This window comes from Sminthopsis crassicaudata, chromosome 4, assembly GCF_048593235.1.
Source record: "Sminthopsis crassicaudata isolate SCR6 chromosome 4, ASM4859323v1, whole genome shotgun sequence".
NCBI classification, from domain to species: Eukaryota; Metazoa; Chordata; class Mammalia; order Dasyuromorphia; family Dasyuridae; genus Sminthopsis; species Sminthopsis crassicaudata.
Genome location: NC_133620.1, coordinates 454,660,710 through 454,685,293, shown reverse-complemented (window position 1 = coordinate 454,685,293; position 24,584 = coordinate 454,660,710). Strand labels below are relative to the sequence as shown.

The 24,584-nt window shown below is 36.2% G+C and overlaps 1 protein-coding gene across 1 annotated transcript in view; it reads left to right on the top strand.

Moving 5' to 3' along the window:
* YWHAE (tyrosine 3-monooxygenase/tryptophan 5-monooxygenase activation protein epsilon) overlaps nt 1–24,256 on the top strand; it is a 33,171-nt gene extending 8,915 nt beyond the window's left edge. The window contains exons 2-6 of the mRNA XM_074263830.1: nt 14,457–14,656; nt 15,682–15,788; nt 16,522–16,728; nt 18,206–18,342; nt 23,318–24,256. Of these exons, the coding sequence (XP_074119931.1) occupies nt 14,457–14,656; nt 15,682–15,788; nt 16,522–16,728; nt 18,206–18,342; nt 23,318–23,370 (704 nt within the window). The 3' untranslated portion in view covers nt 23,371–24,256. The remainder of the gene's footprint in view (nt 1–14,456; nt 14,657–15,681; nt 15,789–16,521; nt 16,729–18,205; nt 18,343–23,317) is intronic.
* The last annotated feature ends 328 nt before the right edge of the window (nt 24,257–24,584 follow it).

The window sequence follows — 24,584 nt, the reverse complement described above, 5'->3', positions numbered from 1 at the left end:
ATTTGAGTGTAAGCTCCTATAACCTACTGTCATTATCTAGGTGGTTGATATAGATTTTCATTGTTATAGTTCTTGAAATCTCTTCAGTACTCATCTCTATTACCACCTCATATCTCCTCTTGGGATGTTTCCCAAGCTGAGTCTCTTTTTTATAAGTTTTCATTGGATTTCTTTTCTACCCCTCTCTCCTCCCAATGGAACCTCCCTGAGGATAGCATTGCCATTTTATATTTATCAGTAAGATTTTAAAAATTATAAATTGTGTTGTTAAATTTTCTGTTGTGAGTGTGAAGGGAGGTAGAAACTATGGTTCTCTCTAAAATTGATTAACAACTTATTGTTTCTTTGACTTGAAAAAAATTTCAAGAACAGATAGTTGTGGTGGATGGCTCTCTTAAGCCTTTTATACTTCTGTAAAGTGAGTCCCTTTATCCATGGGATCCATGGGTATTCATTTTAACTTAGCCTCTCTTTACCTTCCCTGTCTTGCTTTGTTGAGGGATTCTTTCAGACCAAAATATATATATATATATATATGGCATCTCTTTTAAGAATTTAAGAATATTGGGCTGCTAGGTGGCACTGTGAATAGAGCACCAGCCCTGAAGTCAGGAGGACCTCCTGAGTTCAAGTGAATTTAAGAATATTTAGTGTCTACAAGAATTGCACATGTTTAACTTGTATTGGATTACTTGTTGTCTGGGGAAAGGGGATGGATGGAAGGGAGGGAGAAAAATTTGGAACACAAGGTTTTGCAAGGATGAATATTGAAAACTTATCTTTGTATGTATTTTGAAAATAAAAAGTAAAACAGTAAAAACAGTAAACAAAAAAGTTTAAGAATATTTAGTTGCAAATCTGACACCCCCTCCATCTCCTTTCCCCCAGTGCTTTAGAATGAAATAGCCATTCATCTACTTATTTTAATATTTAAAGATATTTTTTAATTATTCAAAGATGTTTACTTAATACTTAAGATATTTCATCATCTTATTTAGGGACTATTGTGTTTCTAGTTTTTTCCTTAGCTTTTTGGTTCCTTTCATATTAGCATTCATCTTTATCAGGGGACACAGAAATGAGACCACTGGATACAGTGGTTGGGAGCCCATTATAAGTGCTTGATATTATCTGGATCATGCCTTCCTGGATAAGGAAAGTCAGTGGGTAATAGCAAAGTTAGATTTGGGATAAGTAGGGAAATATAACCCTTGCCACTTGGTTCTCCTCTGAAGCATGATGATTGAATAAGAATTAAATTCTTTAAATTAGATTTTCAGAGGATTTAGAAACCATCCAGTCCAAGATTCATTTTTACAGATTGAAGAAATCAGTCTGTCAGCATTTATTAATTACCTACTATATGCCAAGGATTATGCTAATTGTTGGAGATAGACAACAAATGAAACAAAGGATTCTCTTGTATCTTTTTTTTTTTTCAGGAAGACAGGTACAAATAAAGCTAGACATCTATTGTACACAAAGTAAATTTAAGGGGCCCCATGACTCTTAAATCGATCTTGACAGAAGAGGGTTTTTTTTTTTTGTTTGTTTGTTTGTTTTTTTATTTTTTAAAAATTCTTATTTTTTATTAAATTAAAGCTTTTTATTTTCAAAACATATGCCTGGATAATTTTTCAACATTAATCTTTGCAAAAACCTTGTTCCAATTTTCCCTTCCCACCCCTACCCCAAGTAATCCAAATATATGTTAAACATGGTAGAAATATATGTTGATAGAGGAGTTTAACAAAAGAATGATTCCAGGCTGTCTTCCTCTCTCTTTTTTTTTAATTCATTCTTGCATTTCTTGCAACCTTGTGTTCCAATTTTCCCTTCCCACTCCTACCCCATGGCAAGTAATCCAGTATATGTTAAACATGGTAGAAATATATGTTGATAGAGGAGTTTAACAAAAGAATGATTCCATTCTGTCTTTTTTTTAAATTTTTAAAAAAATTTTATTCATTCTTGAAACCGTGTGTTCCAAATTTTTTTCTCCCTAGATGGCAAAAAATCCAATATAAGTAAAACACGTGCAATTCTTCTGTATGTAATAATTCTACAATTATGCTGCACTCAGAAAAATTAGATCAAAAAAGGAAAATTAGAAAGAAAGCAAAATGGAAGCAAAGCAACAAAAGAGTGAAAATGCTGTATTGTGATTCACCCTCAGTTCCCATAGTGTTCTCTTTGGGTAGAGATGGCTCTCCATCACTTTGGAATTGGCCTGAATTATCTCATTATTGAAAAAAGTGGAAAAGGTGATAGAACCTTTGGGCTAGGGAGCCTGCAGTATTTATAAGGAATCAGGTCTCTGAAAGCCAAACAAATGCTGTAGTCCTTGTTAACCCTGACTGTCTTTGTGTTTTGGGAATATGACTGACTTGATGGATTGGAGAGGTGGGGGAAGTAGTAAGGCCCAATGGAAAAGGGCCTGAGGGAGATGTTCTCCCCAAAGTTAAGTAGAGTATATTGGAGCTTATTAGCTTTTTTTGGAATCTAAATTTGCTTGTCATTTTAATTACAGTTTGGTCACTGATTCCCTTCCCCCACTTAAGCTGTCACTAAATTCTATTAATGGAAAATATATTAATGGTTGACTTTGTTTTTTCTTTGTTGCAAGGCACTTGGAGTTAACTGACTTGTCCAGGGTCACACAGCTACTAATTGTCTCTGAGGTCACATTTGAACTTGGGTCCCCTGACTCCACAGTGGTGTTCTAACTCTAAATGCATACCTAGCTGCCCCCTTGGTTGACTCTTCATACAATGATCCAGCTTATTTTTAGTGATACTTATTATTATATTTGTATTTTTCCTTAACTGAAAATATTTCTTTTGACATACACCTGTTTCCTTCATAAGGGGCATACAAGTGAATCTTCTCATTTTGAAAAAGGACTCTTATCAGTTATGAGGAGGAGTTACTAAAAGCTAAATAGGCCTAAATCACTTGCTTGAAAGAAACAATTGACTTTTTTTTTTCAACAAAAGTGTTCTTGTCTGACATCTTGATACAATTATGCCTTGTAAAAAGTTTCATTTTTAGAAGGCCATTTTAAAAGCATTGATTCATTTTGATAGTTTTTTTCAGATTATTTTTACAGCACATCTGAAAACCAAATTTGCTTCAAATGGTTTTGATACAAAAGTGTAGATGTACACTGGTCTTGAGTTGGGGGTGAATGTGGGGATGCTGAGAGGCAAGAAGCCCTACTCCCTTTGGGCATTTGGTGAGACCTATAGACTCAGAATATTATTTTTCATTAAACAAACTCTAAAATACATAGGATTACAAAAGAAATCATAAATTTATTTGACTTGGACATTGAGTATTGCAAATGTTGTAGAGAATGTATAGTCTATTAGAACATCTCATAGTTACTGTCCAATGCATTGGAGAGGCTGCATGATTTTGTGGAAAGAGAATCTTGATTTTGGGATTAGTAGGACTGGATGGATTCAGCTGTGATCTGGGCTATCTTTATGACCTCAGGCAAATTATACTTTCTTATCTTTGAGATAAGAAACACCTAGCTGTGCCACCTGGGTGGGTTGGGTGGTTGAAGCTCTCTTCTGAACTTCCCTTTTTGGTGTCCAGAGCACCCAGAGTACTGACTCCACACTTAAGCTCAGTCATTTCTCCTTTCCCTCACATTTCAAATCCTTTGCTATGTTTTGTCAGTTTTACTTCCATCTCTCTATCAGCCCACTTCTCTGTCCATCTGTCCACTCTATTAAGGTAGCCTCATAATTGCTTTCCATGCCTTATGCCGCTTTCCTCTATGACCATTCTCCTTGCCCAGTGATCCCCAAAGGATCTCTTTTATCTGTAGGATCAAATACAAGTCCCTCTATCATTATTTATCATTTTTTAAATGAAAGCTTTTTGTTGTTCTGAGGCAGTTGGGGTTAAGTGACTTGCCCAAGGTCACAAAGCTAGGAAAGCTTTTTATTTTCAAAACATGAAAGGACAATTTTTATCATTAACCGTTGCAAAACCTTGTGTTCCAAATTCCCTCTCCTTCCCTCCCCCCTCCCCCCATGGCAAGTAATCCAATATATGCATATATATTTATACAATTGTCTTGCTGCACTAGAAAAATCAAATCAAACAGGAAAAAAAAAGAGAAGGAAAATAAAATGCAAGTAAATAACAACAAAAAGAGTGAAAATGCTATGTTGTGAACCACACTCAGTTCCCATAGTTCTCTCTTTGGATGTAAAGATGACATGAAGATAGTTCTCTCATCACAAGATCATTGGAACTGATCTGAATCATCTCATTGTTAGCCACGTCCATCAGAATTGATCATCATATAATCTTATTGTACTGTTTAGTGTTCTCTTGGTTCTGTTTACTTCACTCAGCATGAGTTCATGTGAGTCTCTCCAGGCTTCTCTAAAATCATCCTGCTGATTGTTTCTTATAGAACAATAATATAGCATTCATATATCATAATTTATTCATCCATTCTCCAATTGATGTTTCCAGTTCCTTGCCTATAAAAAGGGCTGCCACAAACATTTTTGCACATGTGTGTCCCTTTCCCTCCTTTAAGATCTCTTTGGGATATAGACCCAGTAGAAACATTGATGATCAAAGGGTATTCACAATTTGGTAACTCTTTGAAAGCCAGCCCCTCTATTATTAGTTAAGTCTCCAATCTGCTTCCAGCCTTTTTTTTCCAGTGTTCTAATTCGTTATTCCTCTTTACTCACTCTGTAGTCCTTCTAAACTTGTTTGCCTAGATGTTAATCACAAATAATATGCTTTTTCTTGCCTTTGTGTGCCTATGTGGAGTAAAAATCTTCTATAAAAGATTCCTGCCCCTCACTCTAATATCCCCAATGACAGAGGGAACAGCTGCAAGTACTTCTTTTCCCTTAAATTAGAATGGAAACTCCTTGAGAGACAGACTCTTTTCACCCTTGACTTTGTATCTCCAGCACCTACTTGGGGTTGGGAACATAGGACTTAATATATGCTTGTTGATTGGCTGATAAGTTTTTTTTTTTCTTTAATCAGTTTCATTAATAAAATTACACTCTCCAGAGTCCTCATTTATAAAATGATGATCTCCAAGTTCCTTTCCACTTTGTAAAATATATATATATATATATATATATATATATATATATATATATATATATATATATATATGTATATATATATATATTCAATGGATTTCTTGGGACAAACAAACAATGAAATTGCTTTTAAATAAATAAATAAATAAGGTATTAAAATGAACTCATTCATTGAAATGAATCAAAAACAATTGGGAGTTTATTTAGGAAATGATATTGAAAGGAAAACAAAAATCAAATTTGGGGCCCTCTAAAAACATTGCCCTCTCTCATCTATCAGGAATGGAGGAAGTGTCAAAGCTGAGATTAGCTCCCTTCAGGCAGGGTCTTTGGAGATCTAAGAGAGGATTCCAGTAGCAGCATTATTTGTAATTGTGCCCCTTAACACCACTGCCAAGTCCTTCAAGTGTTTCTTTACCTAGCAGTTGATGATATTAAATAGATTATAAAAGGTATGATTCTGCCCAACTACATTTTTACTATTTTCCATATTTCAGTTGATTGTCAGAAGCCATACTTCTTTTCTAGAGGTATGAGATACTGGTTGATCTAGATTAGACAACAATTTTAGACTCCAGGGAATCTCAAACTTTCCCATCCTTGGAGGCTGTCAAGCCTAACAGGTTCACTATGCAAGTTTGAGAGGCTTAGAGCCGGAAAGGCACCCAAATTATACTACTTTTAGCTCCCAATTTTAAGCCTCAGTGAAAATTGTTCCCTTAGTCATACAGTAAATGAGGTATTTGCAGTTGACTCTAGTTCTAAAAATTTCAACTCTTGTCCACCTTTTTATATCTTCCCACAAATCTTAGAAGGCATTTAGAATGTAGACACTCCAAAAGCATCTCATACAAAGATAACTGAAGTCAGAAATTTCCAATCTGTGGGTTGAGAGGTAGCTAGATAGCACTGTGGATAGAGCACCAACCCTGAAATGGGGAGGACCTGAGTTCAAATCCAGCCTCAGACACTTAATATTTCCTAGCTGTTTGACCCTGGGCTAGTCACTTAATCTCAATTGCCTCAGCACAAAACCAAACCAAGACACAAACACACAGACCGAGCCAGCAAGCAAAAAACCTATGGTACTAAATTGAGATGATGGTATTTTCCATCTGTTTTTATGTAAGTTTCAAATGTGTGATCCAGAATAATAAACAATCTTCTATAACCTGAATTAATAAGATGCTGAAATATCTTTCAGATATAGATCATATTGTTATTCAAGACTTAACTTTTTTTGTCATCATGTATTCTTGAATTTTCCCAGTTAACAAATAGAACTATTCAATGAGGGTCTTTGTGAACCTTGCTGGTAAAAACAAAGAGATGATGGTGAAGGGTGGGTTGTCTTTTCATTGAAAATTGCTGTTTATTATCTTTTGGGCAAATTTTAACTTGATGCTTTCCTCTTTTTAGTTCCATGTGATTTCAGTTGGGTACATTGACCGCAGTGTCCTCATATGGCACCTTGGGTTCACTTGAATAGAAACTATCAGATTTACCTTAGATATTCAGCTTCTGGCTAGAAAAGGAGGCATAAGATAGGAGACAGGGGACCTTTTAATGGTTTGGTAGCCATTAGCTAGAAAAAGATGATAGGTCATTTCTCTTTTTGTGATAAGTGCATTAGACCCCTGGCTTTAAAACATAAACCCACCCCAAAAAATGCATTTTTATGTAACTTGACAAAATTAATGAGGGATTAATAGAGGGGGAAATCTTTCATCATTCAAGATAGCTTCAAAGTGTACAAACTATCTGGAAATCGGTCTACCAAAGTACAGTTATTACACACACACACACACACACACACACACACAAAAATAATAAGATGCTCCTTAAAGCAATAAAGCTTTAAGTTTAACTAGAGAGTAATATTCAGTGTTAATGGCTGGGATAATTAGCATTGTCAAAAGTGACAACACTTTTTAATCTATAGATATAGTTAATATGCAAGTCATATTACCAAGTAGACACTTTGCAGAGATAAAGTAATAAATTCATTTGGAGTAACAAAAGGTAGACTATCAAGGGAAAAAAGAAAGGAAACCTCTCTACTTCTGAACCTCCAACAGTATCATAAAACAGTAATCAGCAAAACTATAACCAGTTTAAAAAATAAAAAAGATCAAGTGGAACATATTAATTCAAGGCAGAATCTAATAACCCAAAACTTGAAATTCTTTAGACTCCAATCAAAAGAAAGTTGCTCAGGATGTCCTTGACCATGTGTGCTTGTAAGTAATTGGTTATGCTTTTTCTCCCCCCAGTTTCACTTTAGATGAAGAGTGTGACATGATACTTCCTTGCGCCTGGGCAGGAATGACCCTCAGAGTCTCTGTTTCTGTAATTCATTTCCTCCAAGACTGCATTCTTCCACACTTTGTTCAAAGTCAGGATCATGTTCTTTACCTTAAAAATCTAGTTCTGAAAGTCTGGGCTTCTTAAATCATAAATAGGGTTAAAGGTAGAGGCTGGGACTATGATTTCATTACTAAAGAGAACTAGATGAGGAGTCTTCTGCTACCCTTGTAGATTGGGATCTTTTCAGCAATTTAAGAGAAAGTTGCTTTGAGCCAGGCTGATGGGATAGCTTTTTTCACTATACTGTGCTGCCTCAGGAACACTGAGGTATGGAGCAGTATAAAGAAGGCTGGGTTGAGAAGCCAGAGTCCTATAATGGTGAGGCCTTTTTTTTCCTGTGCTGCCTTAGAAAGATCATCTGGTCTCACTAAGTTTTGTTCTCTTCTCTAAAAAGGAGGGATTGGTTCACTTTTAAAGTGTCTTTTAACTAACTCTTTGATCAGCTATTCTGTCAGTCAATACACATTTGAGGTAGCAGAGTATTAAAGTGGAAAGAGCACTATTTTTGGAGTCAGGATTTAGGTTCAGATCCTATTTCTGACATTTGTGTGTGTATGTTCTTTTGCAAATCACTTAATCTCTCTGGGCCTCAAATTCTTCATTTGTAAAATGTGAAGTTGGGCTAGCTGTTTCCTGCACAAGGCACTGGGATTAGGACTTCTGGAAGTCAAAAAGTTGTATTCCACAAGATTCTGAGCCTCTGAAATTTGTCATGAGGCACAGGTTAGGTCCCAAGCCCTTGATTACCCACTTGCCTTAAAGGTTGTACCAATTAAGTTGCATCTTAACATTTTCCAGTTTTTGTTTTCCCAAGGGGATGTCCTGCAAGTGATACCTGCCATTTCTTGAAGGTTTCCATAAACCTTAACCAACTCTTATCATCCGCAGTCCTACATTTATTTGTGAATTCTTCTCCTTTCCTTTCCTGGTGCCATCCATACTATTCTAAAAGGTTACACATGTACAACTTATTTCCATATTAGTCATGTTGTGGAAGAAAAAGCAAAACATAAAGGAAAAACCACAAGAAAAAGAAGCTTTGATTTGGCTTTGCTTGTTTTCCAACTGGTATGTTGTTTGCATTTTCCATTATATTCAGTCCTGCCTCCTTGAGCCGTCCCTTATATCACAAAGAAGTAGGGGGGAAAACCCAGCCAATTATCCATTAAGGTGAGATTACATTTAAACTCTTCTACATTATGATTTTTCTCCGTCTTGGATTCAATATATCTTGGGAGTTGTGTATAAGAAATTAAATGGGAATTTTTTGGGGAGATTTGCAGAATGACATAGAAAAAGTTTAGAAACTCATGCATAAGATTTTTGTATGTTATTGTACATTGGCCCAAATTTTATAATAAGGTATAAAAAACCTTTGAAAGAAAAAAGGGGAGAAAATGAGTTTCTATGAGGATTTTTTCAGATTATGGGGACAACATGCCCAAACCTCTCCCCGCTTCTATCTCTACCCCCAATGTGGAAGGGATAGCTATTTCTTATTGCATGGGAATAGTCCTTTACAACACGTGTTTGCATCAGCCATGAAGACCTATTTGCTTTCATGTATGCTTAATTCTCCCAGGATATGTAAAGCCTGACCTTTGGTGTGGATTTCCTGAAGCTTACCCAGCTACTTTCCTGCTTTTTTTCAGCTCCCACTCCTTGGTGAGGACATTTCCTGCCCACTCCCACACCTTGTGGCATATTCTATATTAGAATTATTGGGGGGGGTGTCATATCCCCTCCTTGCCTAGAAACATGAGGGCAAGTCTCCTGTTTTAGCTAAACTTTTTTCTCTTTTCCCTGTACTTCAAAGAGGGTCGCTCATCCATGTAGTACTTTAAGTCCTTTTGGAGTCTACTAATAACTTGCTGATTTTGGGGGGGGGGGTTGGAGGCTTGTGCCTTTGAGGATTAAATCCCATTATTCTTTGTCTAAAAAACTATAGAGCTGTCTAGAGCTGTGATCCTTGCACGATCTCTTGTAGTATTAGACTTGAGACTTTTGGAGAAAATTTAATATTGGCTGTAGGAGGGGTGCCACAAATTTTGGAATCCAAAATGTGTTCATTTTTGAGAGTTTTTATTTTTTTATCTTCGTTTTCAGAATACAATACATTTACTTCTGTTCAGAGGATGTCCCTTTTAACAAAGAATAAAAGAAGGTTGCTAAGCAGCACAGTATACTTTTGCTCCACATCAGCAAGAAGGGAGGAGAACTTTTTCTCTCTTTGGGAATAAGTTCTGTCACTATGACAGAAACTTTTCAGTTTTATTTGTTTGCATTTATGTTGTATTTGTTGCTTGTATTGATTTATTGGTTCTACTGCCTTTACTTTGAATTAAGTTCCAATGTCTTCCTGGGCTTCTCTGTATTGATTCATTTCTTGTTTCTTTATAGTGAATAATACTCTATCACAAAATCTTATATTCTCATGTCTGTGGATGGAATTGACTTTGCTTCTAGTTTTTTGCTTCTGCTAGAAATACCAGGATGAATATTTTAGTGTCTCTGGCTTTTTCTAATAACCTAAGGAGTATACATAGCAAGTATTATCCTCCCCATTTAATAGGTGACGAGATACTCAGAACAATTATATGACTTGGCAGCTCATTAAGCAAGTCAGATTTCTAGGCAAGGCTCCAATTTGGGCTTATCTAGCCCTTGGGCTACTGCTAGTCATCTCTTTCAAGGGTCCAGGGGAATATAACATCCAAGAGAATACAACCCCAGATAAAACAGTATTGATAGATTGCATCATTTTAATAGGTACCAATTTTATTGTTCTCATTTAACAATTTTTTATTTTTAAACTGGCATTTTGAAGCATTTGGTTTTGTGGTCCTTGGTATGATTTATGTGTTTAACATAAATAGAATTTATAATAGAATTCCTTTGCTTCTTTCTAGGGCTATTTGCTGTTGGTTGTGTTGATTCATGAACTTGTTTTGAAAATCACAGTATTCTAAATTAGCAATGAATCATTATGCTAGGTGATTCCTTTTAAAAAAAATAAGAAAATCTTGTATTCCTTTGGATGCAATTTATATATTTTTCCTGTATAAGTTACAAATAGCCAAATTTCTTGTCAAAGGAGGTTTGCTTGATTTGTTGGTATGAGGAATCCAAAGTGGGATTAAAAACATAATCCAGAATGTTTTCTGGATTTTTTTTTTTTTTTTTTAATTTTTTTTTTAGTACCAAACCAAATTCCTAATAATTCTCCCAGCCCTATAATACTTCAAATATCAAAAGAATTCACTTAAGTAAACCAAGTTATCACTTTGGATAGTCTTGAAAATGTACCTCCAGTTCTGAATCTAAGGTCAGCCACTTGGGTTCAGACTTGGAAACCCTTAGAGCTGATTAGGCCTCTGAAATCACAATTCTTTCATAGATGGACCCCAGTTCTGAAGTCTTTTTACTGTCTTTTAAAAAAAAATTTACTTCCTGTAAATTGTTTTTGTCTATATAGCTCTACATCAGGAGCAGATAGTAAGTTTTCCAGTTTCTCTGAATACCCCATGTTTTTAATTTCTTAGTGCATGCTAATACTGTTACATTCATAAGTCAATTTGTTCAGCCATTCCTCAATGAACCTCCTTTTATTTTAGGATTTTACTCTTGACAAAAAGTGCAGCTATTGATATTTATATATGTGTGATCTGTCATTGATCTTAATGGATGTGGGGGTGAGAGTAGTTAGGGTTGTGGGAAGAAATTTGCCTGGTACTGATACTGTTGGGATCAAAGGAAATAGAAAGTTTTAGTAACTTTTTAAAGTACAATTCCAAATTGTTTTTCAGAAGGGTTGGTGGGCTGTTAATGATTTTGAATCAATGCCTTTTTGCCAAATCTGGTGGTATACGCATTCAACAGCTGGTGGTAAAAATCATTAGAGTATTTGGATATTGGTCTTATTTATAAATGAATGACTTAAACTTCATAAAAATGTTCACTTCTTAGCTTGCCGAATGTGATTTTCGATTCCTTCATGACTTTTCTTTAGAAGAAACATACAGGAGTCTTAGAACCATTGATCTTAGATGGAGTGGGGACCTGATTAGATAACCAGAGCACATTAACATTTCCCAGAAATACCGTAGTGACATTTTGTCTAAGAGATTTAAATTTAGTGGTATCAATGTATTTTCCTGAAAATGTAACTATTTTTACTTTGTATTAAGAGATCTTAATTTGTTGTGCACTTGGGGACTACATTGCTCTCCTTAATTTACTTTTGTTTCTTACTTTGCTTGCCATCTAGTGGCAGTAAATGGGAACTTCTTAAGCTTTCATATAAATCAGGGGTGGGGAATGTCTGCCCAGACCCATATAAGGCCCTTTAAATCATTTGGTCTGGCCCTGCTAAGGCAACTATAGGACACTACAGCCTCTCACTGTATAACTTCTTTAAGTTGATAATTTTGTGTGCCCTGTACTTGTTGTTGTAAATATCCAAATGGCCCTTGATTCCCCATTCCTGATAAAAAGAAAAAGAATTTATAATTTATACATGGGAAGTGATAGATGCATTCTGGTAGATTTCAGTCTCTAAGGAGTCAAGAAACTAATAAGGTAGCCAAAAAGGCCTTTATTTGTCTCCAGTGACAGACTTTAGGTTTGAAAATTGAGTTATCTTGGAGCTAGCTTGTTAGTATTGATAAAAAGCTAGTGAAATAACTTTTTGAAAGAAACATGAGAAAATGAAGTGCTAAGCTTGATGCTTTTGCATATTTTGGGGGTTTTTTCTGTTAAGATTTTTTTCTTAAAAAACCCAAACTTTCTCATTTGGAAAAGGGCATAATAGGGTCTGGGACAGTTGTTATTCACAGTTGTATTTCCACTCTACATTCTGTTGACATATTACTGCCAAAGTTATTTTTAATGGCAGAGCAGAGTTTAGGAATCAAGTGCCACCATTGACACTTTTTTAAACAATACAGTTTCACTATGTAGCTAAATGCTTAATTTTTTAGTTAATAGTTTGAGGAAATAGTTCTTTTGTTTGAAAAGTAGAAAATGTGTGCAGAATGTGTACTTTCTGCCTTTAAAAAATGTTTTATTTAACCTTTTCATTGATCATCTAAAATATTCAATTAGTTGAAAAGACCTTGCATTGCAAATTTTCACCTATGTGAACAAATATATTTTTTAATACAAAACTGCTGTACATAAATTGGCCTTGTTTTCATGATCTATTTTTTACTGTGTGTCTTTATATGGGTTTGTTGTTGTCGTTTTGTATATATGCTTTTGATTGCATTTTTTCTTTTATTTTGTATCATTTCATGATCTCTTTCAGTCCTAGTAGTAGTATTTCTGGATCAAAGGGGGTATGCACAGTTTTCTTGTCTTTGGACATAGTTCTCAAATTGCTCTCTAGAATGATTGGATCAAATCACAACTCCACCAACAATGCCATAGAATCCCAATTTTCCCATATCCCCTCCAAAATTTATCATTTCCCTTTTTTCTGTTATATTGATTAACCTGACAGGTATGAGGTGGTAGCTCATAGTTGATTTAATTTGCATTTTTCTATTCAATAATTATTTAGAGCATATTTTCATGTGCTAGATACTTTTGACTTCTTCATATCAATGACCTAGTCTTAGCTAGGTCTTAAAGGATTTGACCATTTTTGAAAATCTTAATTTCCAAACAGATTAGATTTTTCAATAACTCTCAAGGTATCTTAAATAGTGTACTTGGCTTTCAGTATTGAATTTTGATCTCTGGGAATTTGAGTTTTTATGGATAGTGTTCTAGTTCAAGGGCCTTTAGTAGAGATGTTTTTATTAGAAATTTTGGGTGTTTTCATGTGGTTTTATAAAATTTTGTATTTTTTCAAGAGCATGCTGTTATTTCAATTTAAAATATAATACTTTTTTCCTATATAGTGTCTTCTCATTGTAGTAAAAGCAGTTTGGTATTTCTGTTTTAGAGGCAAGTTTCTGCCAAGTTTACTGAAAAATTTACACTGATGTTATTTAATTTGCGTATGCATCTCCAAATAGATCTAATTGTCTACTTGTAATGAATATGGAATTACTTTTTTATTTTTTTTTAGTTCTTGGTGGCTTTTTTGTACCACCATAAATTATCTTATTATTCCTCCCCCTCCCAAAGACTCTTTCAAATAGAAAGCTCTGAGGCAATTGGGGTTAAGTGACTTGCCCAGGGTCATACAGCTAGGAAATGTCTAAGGCCAGATTTGAACCTCCAGTCCTCCTGACTTCAGGGCTGGTGTTCTATCCACTGTGCCACCTAGCTGTCCCTAAAGCTGTTTTTAAGACCAAAAGGAGAAAAAAGGAAAAAGCAAGCATAAGTGATTGTCACATTGAAAAACTCTGGAAATATGTCTAATGCACACCATTTGTGGACTTCTTTGCCTCTCCTGAGGAACGTAATGGGAGATATCTTTATGTCTTCTTCTGAGCCATGCTTATTCTTCATAGTTTTACAACAATCACATAAAATAAGTCTTATGGAAGTCTTGTTTTTTCCATCCTCATAATTAACCTTTCTTCTCCTTCCCAGAAAGCTATCCCATATAATAAACATTTTTAAAAGACTGAAAGAAAGAGGGGAAAAATGAGTGACCAATCAATACATTGAAAGAGTCCAAAAAAAGGGGGTGGGTGGGAAACCAATGGACCTGCCAAAGGGTGGGGTGAGATCATCTTCTCACATCTCTTATTTGGAACCAAGCTTGCTCCTTATAATTTTTGGTGTAGGTGGGTAAATGGGGTATTTAAGCTCCAGACACATTCAAGAGTTTTCCTATATTTGCTTTCCTATGTTGATTTTGGTGACCTTCTGAATACAGCATCATGCAACAGAAAGAACTCTAGGCTTGGGATTATCTCTAAGGTCTGAAAGCTGTGCTGCTGTAGTTTTTGTTAGACTGTTTACCCACTTTGACAGAAATAAGGCTAATGAGAACTTTAATTAGTATAAAATTTGACATTTCCAATTTTCCTGTTAATTTAGAAATGGTGGAATCAATGAAGAAAGTAGCAGGAATGGATGTGGAGTTGACAGTTGAAGAAAGAAACCTACTGTCAGTTGCATATAAAAATGTGATTGGAGCCAGAAGAGCGTCCTGGCGGATAATCAGCAGCATTGAACAGAAAGAAGAAAACAAGGGAGGTGAAGAAAAGCTAAAAATGATTCGGGAATATCGGCAAATGGTGAGAAATTCCCTGCTTTGTTTTAGATTCTTTTTCTTATTTTCATGATTTAGAAGATGGGGGGGTAGGAGGCACCTGGTTCACTGCTAATGATTGGAATGCTAGAATATGGACTTGATTAGATTGGGGTGTGGTGTTCTAGGAATGATAATCTGGTGGTGATGTGTGATGTAGACTGATTGGAAGGGAAAATCAAACTAGATGGAGTTACAATAAGATAGACATGATATGATGAAGACCCAGACTGGTGGCAATAAACCAAAATTTATAATTTATCTTAATGATTTCTGCTTTTTTTTTTTTTTTTTTTTTTTTTTAAACAATCTGGTTAGGGGCAGCTAGGTGGCACAGTGGATAGAGCACCAGCCCTGAAGTCAGGAGGACCTGAGTTCAAATTTGATCTCAGACACTTAACACTTTCTAGCTGTGTGATGCTGGGCAAGTCACTTAATCCCAATTGCCTCAGCAAAAATAAAACAAAACAATCTGGTCATATTTTAGTAGAAATAATATATAAAACATACAACTTGGTGATAAACAGCTTTCAGGAATTGAACTAACTTAACAAGTTTTCCAAGCCCCAGTTTGAAAGTTCCTGTTCACATCATCACAAAAGTTTCCCTCTTTTATAATTATCTAGTGTTACTGGGTTTTTTTTTTTTTTTTTTTTTTTTTTTTTTTTTACTTTTAATAATTCTGAGTCTTCATAGTTTTAAAATTGAGATATGAAGATAGGAGATTTTTCCCGAAACCGTATATCAGGAACAGTACCGTTATCTATTTTGATTCTTAACCAAATGTAGCAAAAGGGAAAAGATACCTTCCTTGACCTTAAGGACTGTCCTTCCTGGAATATTTAATTAGGGGAGCAGATTAGAGAAGGATGAAAGAAAGACAGCAATGCTATCAGATTACCAGCAGGCTCTTATTCCCCTAAATTAATGTTTGAGGTGAGTTATTTATATGTTGTTGAATTTGTGAGTCTTAAACTCATACTTAAACTCATAAACTGTTTAATTTTCCAGGTTGAGACTGAACTAAAATTAATCTGTTGTGACATTCTGGACGTACTGGACAAACACCTCATTCCAGCAGCAAACACTGGCGAGTCCAAGGTTTTCTATTATAAAATGTAGGTTCCTTACTTGTAGGGAAATGTCCGATTAAAAATTGGCATTCTTCTTAGAACATGACTTCTATCAAGGTTTCATATTTAAGAATGTTCTTATAACTATGGAAAGATTAAGTTGGGGGAAGTAGCTTTTAAATAAGAGACTTGAACTGTGAACATGATACCAAGTGATAAATCACAAGGAGGGAATACTTTTCATACAGTGGATTCTTGTATTTCAGATGACTGGGAGCTGTTGTTGAGAAAACAAAAATGTGTCCCGTTAATATTTGTCATTTGTTTTAATAGATTCTCTTGTTTGTATAAAGCATTGCTAATTATTGATTGCATATGTGTCATAGAGAGCCTACCTGGTCACTTTAATAGGTCACTCTCTCACCTCTCAGAGTACTTGAGGAATTAGTGATTCATCATTTCTAGGGACAATTGTCAAGTGAAGAGTCAGTTCTCTGGTTTTATATGATTTGGAGTAGTTGAGTTCATGGGCTTTTGTTGAATGTTTGGGTGTTATTTAAGCGGGGAGTAGTTAGCAGTAAATAAATTAATGAGTTCTGAAACGAGAAGCTTTTTTACTGTTGAATAAAGTAAGCTTGAATGTTGGGGAAATGCACTTAATTGTTATATTATATGCCGTACGTGTTTGTAGTTTGTATGTCATGTACAGAACCTGGGGACAACCTGAAAACAATATCTTTAAATCTTTGGGGTTTTTCCTTCCTTTTCTTCACTCTAGGAAAGGGGACTACCACAGGTATCTGGCTGAATTTGCCACAGGAAATGACAGGAAGGAGGCTGCAGAGAATAGCCTGGTGGCTTATAAAGCTGCTAGTGATATCGCAATGACAGAACTTCCGCCAACGCATCCTATCCGTTTAGGTCTTGCTCTCAACTTTTCCGTATTCTACTATGAAATTCTCAATTCCCCTGACCGTGCCTGCAGGTAAGCCAGCTATTTGCAGAAGAAAAGCCTTCACTACTGAAGCATGAATTAACTGTCTCGTGACATTAGGAATTAGTTTTTATTTTGTGTCATCCTCACTATGATATTTATTCCCTTACAGTTCAGGCTGTTGGATCACCTCTATAAAGAAGTCTCTCTTTATACTTAAAAATACACCCTTCCACACTCCCTTTTAGATGTGGTTGAAGACCTAAATTATTCCAAATTCAGCATCCTTGGGATAATAGCATTTTTATGTTTTAGTATTGAGGCAAGTACTGCAATAATAAAGTAGGTGTAAATAATCACATACATTATGTTTGAAAGTCTAGTATTCACTAATTGGAAACAAAAATAGGAATTGATGGGGCAGCTAGGTGGAGCAGTGGATAGAGCACCAGCCCTGAATTCAGGAGGACCAGAGTTCAAATCTGGTCTCAGACACTAAACACTTCTTGGCTGTGTGACCCTGGGCAAGTCACTTAACCCAAGTGGGGGGTGGGGGGGATATAGGAATTGATTTATTTTTTGGTAGGAATCATATTAGCCATTTAGGAACTATTAGTTCAGGGTGGGCTTGTTTGAGTTTAGCCAATATAAAACATTCTAAGTGACCAAATTTAGCAAAAATGGAAACAAGTCTCTGGGTCTTCATTGATGGGAGATTGCTGGTGATGAAATAAACTATAGATGTTCCATTTCATATTCTAGTATATTTTCATTTTATAAGTTGTGATGAGTAACTCACAATACTATATTTTCATGATTGACTTGAATTCTGTCCGCCTCAGTATAGGCTAAGTTCTGTTATGGTGAATTCTAAGGGTAATCTCCCAGTTCTTTGAAATAAGGAGACTGTCCCCAGCATAGGGAAGCAGATAGATGTAAGCACTTTGTCTTCAGAGATGTGAAGTCAAATTTGATTTACATATTTATTAAAGGGTAAACATCCCTTAGGGTCTTAATCTAATGCTTCCCTATTTTGGATGTGTTGACCTTGGGTTATCCCAGACTCTGGCAAATCTTAAATAAGTTAGAGTATTTTTGACTATGAGCTTGTAAAGGATTTTGACTTAGCTTCTTCAAAAATCAGCCTAATTCAGAAAGGTTTATCCCAAGAGCCTTCAAGCTAAAGGAGAATGAACTTCTTTTGGACTCCTGAAGAGGGATATGTAGAACCACACTTTCTGGAGGCTTGATGTTTATTAATCAGCTAAATGAGAGGTGCATTTGGGAATGTTCTTCGGAATTAGCCTTTTTAAGACAGCTCGCTCTTGCCTTCTTTTCCCTCTTCTGTTATTTGTGATAAAGTTTTTGCCTGAAATAAGCACCCATCTGACAGTAGGACAAAAACTAGTGATAGAGAAAAAAAGACTGGGGGAATTAACAGATTTAATGCTGCCTATTTTTTGAAATTAGGAAACTGAGTTTGATATTCTTGTATGACACTTAAAAATATAATCTTAATTTCCTATAGGTTGGCAAAAGCAGCTTTTGATGATGCAATTGCAGAACTGGATACGCTGAGTGAAGAAAGCTATAAGGACTCGACACTTATCATGCAGTTGTTACGTGATAACCTGACACTATGGACTTCAGATATGCAGGGTGATGGTAAGTATTTAGTTTTTAAATAAATGAACAAAAATCTATTTACCCTCTCTCATTGGTAGAAACAAAAGACAACCAACTTCCTCCACATAACACACAACAGCTCTATCCCCCTTCCCATGTGCATAGTTGAGCAAAACAAGTTTCCTCAGTATGTACCCTGAATTTGTCACTTTCCAGTATTTTAAGGTTAGATGCTTTATTTTTAATGATCAAAACCAATGACTTCTCTGTGCGAGTTTGGAGATTTGTTATAAATATTAGGCTACAATCTTAAGCTCCATATATTTTCCATGTAGAAATTTTACAAAATATTTTGCCTTCTATAAACACTGGAAGAATACTATTTTATTTGGGCTATATTCATCTCTTATTCCAGTTAAAAATTGGGGTACCAAGGATAGGTTCTTCTAATTCCTGCACAAAAGTTAGTAACAAAAATCATTTTAAATATCCTGCTTACACAAACTTTATTTAACGTGCGTGATTCTGAAAGTCAGAGGTTGGAAAACCAGAGAAGGAACCAGAATTGATCTGCTGCTTTGAAATGAAAGTTTTAGTTGGGGCTAGTGTCATTCCTGAGAGCCCAAATCTGGCTTGGTCTATTAGTCATATTGTAAGCACAACTGTGTGGAGCTTCACTGAAATACTCTCCAAGTAGTTTACACTAGTCTGTGATAAAGTGACTTGAGTGGCTTTCAGTGAGAGCCACAAATGTGAACCATAACCATAGTATTCCAGAAGGGAAAATGCTAGCCTTGGCCAGACTAGGACCAAGGGCGGTGGCCTCCTGGTGCTGCATTAACTGCCATGTTTGTTATTAGAGTGTCATCCTCTGCTTACCACCAGAGTAAGAGGCTCCCACTCTGGCACATGAAACTCTTCAAGATTGAGAGCCTGAGCATCAGAATGCTGGGCTGGGGAGGATTGGGGGAGACTTGGAGTTCTAGTTCAGTGAATAGGGCACTTTCCCTTTCTGGGCTAAAGTTTTTTTTTTTTTCCTTATCAAACATATAACAGGCTTGATTAAATGATTTTCCACTTGTTATCACTAGTAGAACTGGCCAATCAATGCTTGATTCAGTGTCAAAAAATGGAAAAGGACTTTAAATTGGCTCTTAAATCATTAACCCTGATATCCTTGGAATGAGGTACAAATACTGTATCAGAGAAGGGAGCAGCACTATCACTTGGAGGAGACAAGACAGAATTTGGAGTCTTAAGAGGTTCTCTGAGAACCGTATTGTTGTTCCATGGTGTAAGTCGTGTCTAACTCTTCGTGAGCCCATTTGAAGTTTTCATGTCAGAGATACTGGTGTGGTTGGCCATTTCTTTCTCCAGCTTGTTTTATAAATGAGGAAACTGAGGCAAACAGGGTAGAGTCAAGTGTAGTTTTAATAAATTTCTGAGGCCAAATTTGATGATGAGTCTTGATTCCAAACTCAGTACTCTTTAACTTGTACAACCCAGTTGGCTAGGTGTTATTGGACAAACAGCTATTCTCTTTAAGCCTGTTTTTTATTTATAAAAAGGCAGAATTGAACTAGGTGGTCTGGCTCTAACTCTTTACTCCTCTGAGACAGTCACTTCCTGCCCAGACTGTTGTCTTTCTAGGTAGAAGACATGGGCATAGCAGTCTAGAGAAAAGAGGAGAAAATGTTAATGCTGGGTCTGTTTTTCGTGGTAAAAACTCAGCGCATAGGACCTGTGGTGATCCAAGTGCTGAGAGAGAGTGAGATGACAATTGTGATGGAGCTGGGTTCACATGCCAGGCCCTAACAGGATGTTTGCGACTCTTTGGTTCATGCTTATTTGAAGGAAAAGGCTATTCCTTCCCAGCAGCAAAGTTTCTGTTTTGAATACCGGTTTGATGGAAGTTATTTAAAGGAATGTAAACTTAATACTTAATTTAATTAGGCAAATTTGTTGGGATTGGGAACTCTACTTAGTGCATTTCAAAGCTTAATTGAAATGGCTTGGATTCTCATGTCTTGATATTACCACTTCTGCTTAAGAATTGCCTGTAAGATCTGAGCAAGAGAACGGAACTCTTCTGACAGACAGCATGGTGGGGCTCTTCTTGAGAATACCCTGGTTATCTTTTCTAATAGTGAGCTGAGTACAGGGAAGTTTCATAGGAGTCATAGACTTAAATGTCAGAATCCTGGGCCTTTCCTTTTTCCAGATAGGTTTCCCTTTGAGCCTTATTCTTTCTGAGATGAGTTCAGGCTGTCATTAGAGAGGGATTAGAGCCAATTTTGTGTGTTAAAGCCAAGCTTGATTTTCACGTGAAAGCTTTGTCATCATGTATTTGATATGAATATTAAGAGAGACAGACAGCTTAGCTTAGCAAGGTTGAGGGGAAGGAAAGTGTTTGAACTTCCCAGGTTTGTTGAAATGTGTGCAGATAGCAGAAAATAAGATAAGGTTTAAGAAATAATTGGAAAGATAAGTTTAGATACTGGTTAAGTTGATCCATTCACTAATTATGCTTAAAAGTAATCTCATTTGCATTAATTTGGTTTTGTGAATTAAACCTGGTATTTTTGGCATAGTCTTCACATTTTCATATGATATGATTTTAATTTTGTTTACAGAGTTAGTGTTGCTTACTATAGACAGCTTTCTGTTTTCTTTCTCCCTTTGACAGTCCGTTCATGTTTTCAAAATTATGGAACGTGACATTGAATTCAGTTTTCTAAACTGTAAAATAGATGCATATGTCATGTAAATCCATAGCTAGCTATTCTTCCTGTACAATTCCTGGGGAATTGTATTCTTCTGTCTCTGGGAAAATCAAGCAGACTATTTTTTTAAAGTTCATTTGAGGTCAGTTATTAGTATTACTATTTACTTATTACAAATAAGGGAAACTGGGTAAGAGGTTAGATAATCTGGCCAAGTTTATACAAGTCAGTAGGAAGACTAAAATTGGCCCTTTTTCTGATTCCCAAGTCCAAATTGTCTTCCACTCTATCCCACAGCCTTGAGGTTTTTCCACACTAGTAATGTTGCTTTCATATGATTCCTGTTTTCCCCCCTTTCTCCCTGCTATATAGATTCCTAAAGGAAAATCCAACTGTTCTTTCCTAAAAACTACTTTGTAAGTCATTATCCTAGCACAGTGAATTTTTCTGCTTTGAGTTCTCATTTCCTCACTAATCATGCCTGCATATCATCATCTTGATGCTCATAGGCTGCTTGTGTCTTAGACGTGATTCTAGGGCTAAACATTTCCTTAGTGAATCGTTGCCTGCTTACAGCTGTCCACTTTCTGGATGGGTATGGTTTACATGAGGATGGTATAAAGTTATTTGACCTTTGGCCAATCTCACAGTTGCTTATGTGTGAACTAGAGCTTGCTAAGACCTTGAATAATTAACTTTTTTTTCTTTTTCTTTTTTTTTGCTGTGAGGCAATTGGGGTTAAGTGAGTTGCCCAGGGTCACACAGCTAGGAAGTGTTAAGTGTCTCAGACCAGATTTGAACTGAGGTCTTCCTGACTTCAGGGCTGGTGCTCTATACACTGTACTACCTAGCTGCTCCAAATAATTAACTTTTCCAGCCATAATCTGCCAACAGAAATAGTAGTCCTTTTTTTTTTTTTTTTTAAATATCATACTTATTGCCAAGTTTAGATGCACACAGATTTTTGTCAAGAATTGGGAAATCATCACTTCCTTTGTATTAGTAAGTGATTAATTAGGTTCTTGTCTCTGCATCTTTAAAATAAATAGTATCATCAGGAAATCACTTTTATTAAAGATTTATTCTCTGGTTCCTATGCCTCTCCATATCATCTCTCCTCCCCCCCAAAAAAACAAAGAAAGAAAGAAACAAACAAACAAACAAGCAAACTAACAAATGACTAGTATCTACCATTTTTTCATATTGACATTTGTTGATGCCATTATTCACTATATCCAGGTTTCTGAAGACTTCTAAAATGCCTCTATATCCATAGAATTGCAGTATGAATGCCATTTAGCCATTCTAGTTGCTATTTTAATATGTATGAACCATGGATGGAAGGCTCCTTGTGTCTGAATTGCCAAGTCAAGAGATAGCTAATTGATTTTCTTTATTTAGATTTAACTAAGATAACTAGAAAACTGTAAGTGGTTTATTAAAAAGAAGAGAAAGAATGTAACTCGCACCCGTTTAGTCATATTCTATGGAAAGTCCGATCTCTCTGGCATGCTTGCTTCTCTGTTATGGCTGACTTATTTAATGCTCATCAGTAGGTAGTTGACCTCCAGTGAGTAGGCTGGCTTTCTCTTGCATGTCTTTAGTGCAGTTAAAACTCCCCAAGCTAATAACTATTTTAAAGAAAAACAGCATGAGAGAACCCGGTCCAAATGTCCTTCTCTAATAACCTCAGTGTTCTGGTTTATTTTTGGCATGCTGTTCCATTTTGGAATGTGAAATTAGGGTAGTTTGAGGCTGCCTTGAGGAGACACAAAATGTTAATGCCCCATTTAGAAAATAACAAAAATTAGCCACCATAATAAACTTAATTCTAATTTCATGAGTCATTGTTGCAAGGTTGCCTCTGTTTTGAAGCATTTCTGAGATTGAGTGGTGAAATGCCTCTACCTTGATAAATACAGATGATCCCTTTTCTTGATGCTTAAGGTGGGGTGAGGTTATTAGGGAAGAGCATTTTGACCTGAGATAGAACATGAAAGCTTGATTTTCAACACGAAAGCTTGAAAATCATTATAAGATCATTATCTTGGCTGACCATGTTGAGAGCTCATTTAATTAAGTTTAAAAAAAAAAAGTTGATTCTTCTGCACTGATTTTCTAGGTTATTGAAGTAGTGGGGGGGTGCTTAAGATTAGTTTATTGTGAAACAGAACCCCTTTGTATGAATGGGCAGTATAATTGTAGCAAGTATAAGCTTTATACTTGGAATATATTTGTCACCTCCATTGTTTTGTGTCGTGAGGAAAGTGCTGATCGGTTTTCTTTTACAGGTGAAGAACAGAATAAAGAAGCGCTGCAGGATGTGGAAGATGAAAACCAGTGAGAGAGACGTCAAAGCCAACAAGAGAATCCATCTCTGACCACCCTACTCCTCCCCATCCCTCCCCCCGAAAATTCCCCATTGTCACTGAGAACCACCAAATCTGACTTTTACATTTGGTCTCAGAATTTAGGTTCCTGCCCTGTTGGTTTTTTTTTTTAAAACAGTTTTCAAAGTTCTTAAAGGCAAGAGTGAATTTCTGTGGATTTTACTGGTCCCAGCTTTTAGGTTCTTTAAGACACTAACAGGACTGCATAGAGGCTTTTTCAGCATTACTGTATTGTCTCCGTGCCAGATGTGGCAAGATAACCATTAGAAATGGATATTACATTGGAATGCCATTAGACTTCTAGGTGAAGCGAGAGTTCAGGAGAGAGGTTTATCGCACTGTAGGGCGCATGTGGTGGCATTTTTCCTTTTTATAATTGTTTAAACCGAATTTTATACCAATGTTTAAAATTAATTGGGTGTTTAGCTTGAAGTTACAGGTTGCGTTGGAACGTTTATTGTAGTGGTTTTGCTGTAAAAAGTGTTTCCAAACTGTGCTGAAATGGTGCTGGTAACAGCCCAACAATCCGTGGCTGCTCATTCTTGCCGACTTTGACCTTCCCTCACAGCAGGTTAGCATTGAAGGTGGTATTGAAAAGCCTGCATGCGTGTTCAATTCTTTGGTTTTTCTCCTTCCCTCTTCCCCTTCTCCCCCTTTACTCCCTGCCCTCCTTCGCTCGCTCAACCTCTTTCGTTCAGTATGTGTAACTTGAAGCTAATTTGTACTACTGGATATCTGACTGGAGCCACAGATACAGAATCTGTATTGTTCTTACTGAAACACAGCATGGAATTAACATTAAACTTAAATAAAACAAACCTAAATTAAAAATGCCAAAAATTATTGCGACTCCATCCTTTATACTTCTTAAATAAAGACTCTGGTCCAAACACTAATGGCAGTATTGTTTTTGCATGAATCCAAAAGACCCCATAATTTGAGGGGTTTAATGTCCAAGCCGCACAAATATGTTCAGGGTGTCTCTCTGTGTCTCGGGTCTTGTCTCTCTCTCCTTCTCCCCTCCCCCTTATCTCCCCCATAAAGGTTGCCTCTTAACTAGTTAAATGAGTATATCATTTTGTCTGCCAACCATCCCCATGCTTAATGGCATCCTACACTTGTGCTATTAGCTTATGTGGGATCAGTTCATGGCAACTCAAGGGACGTT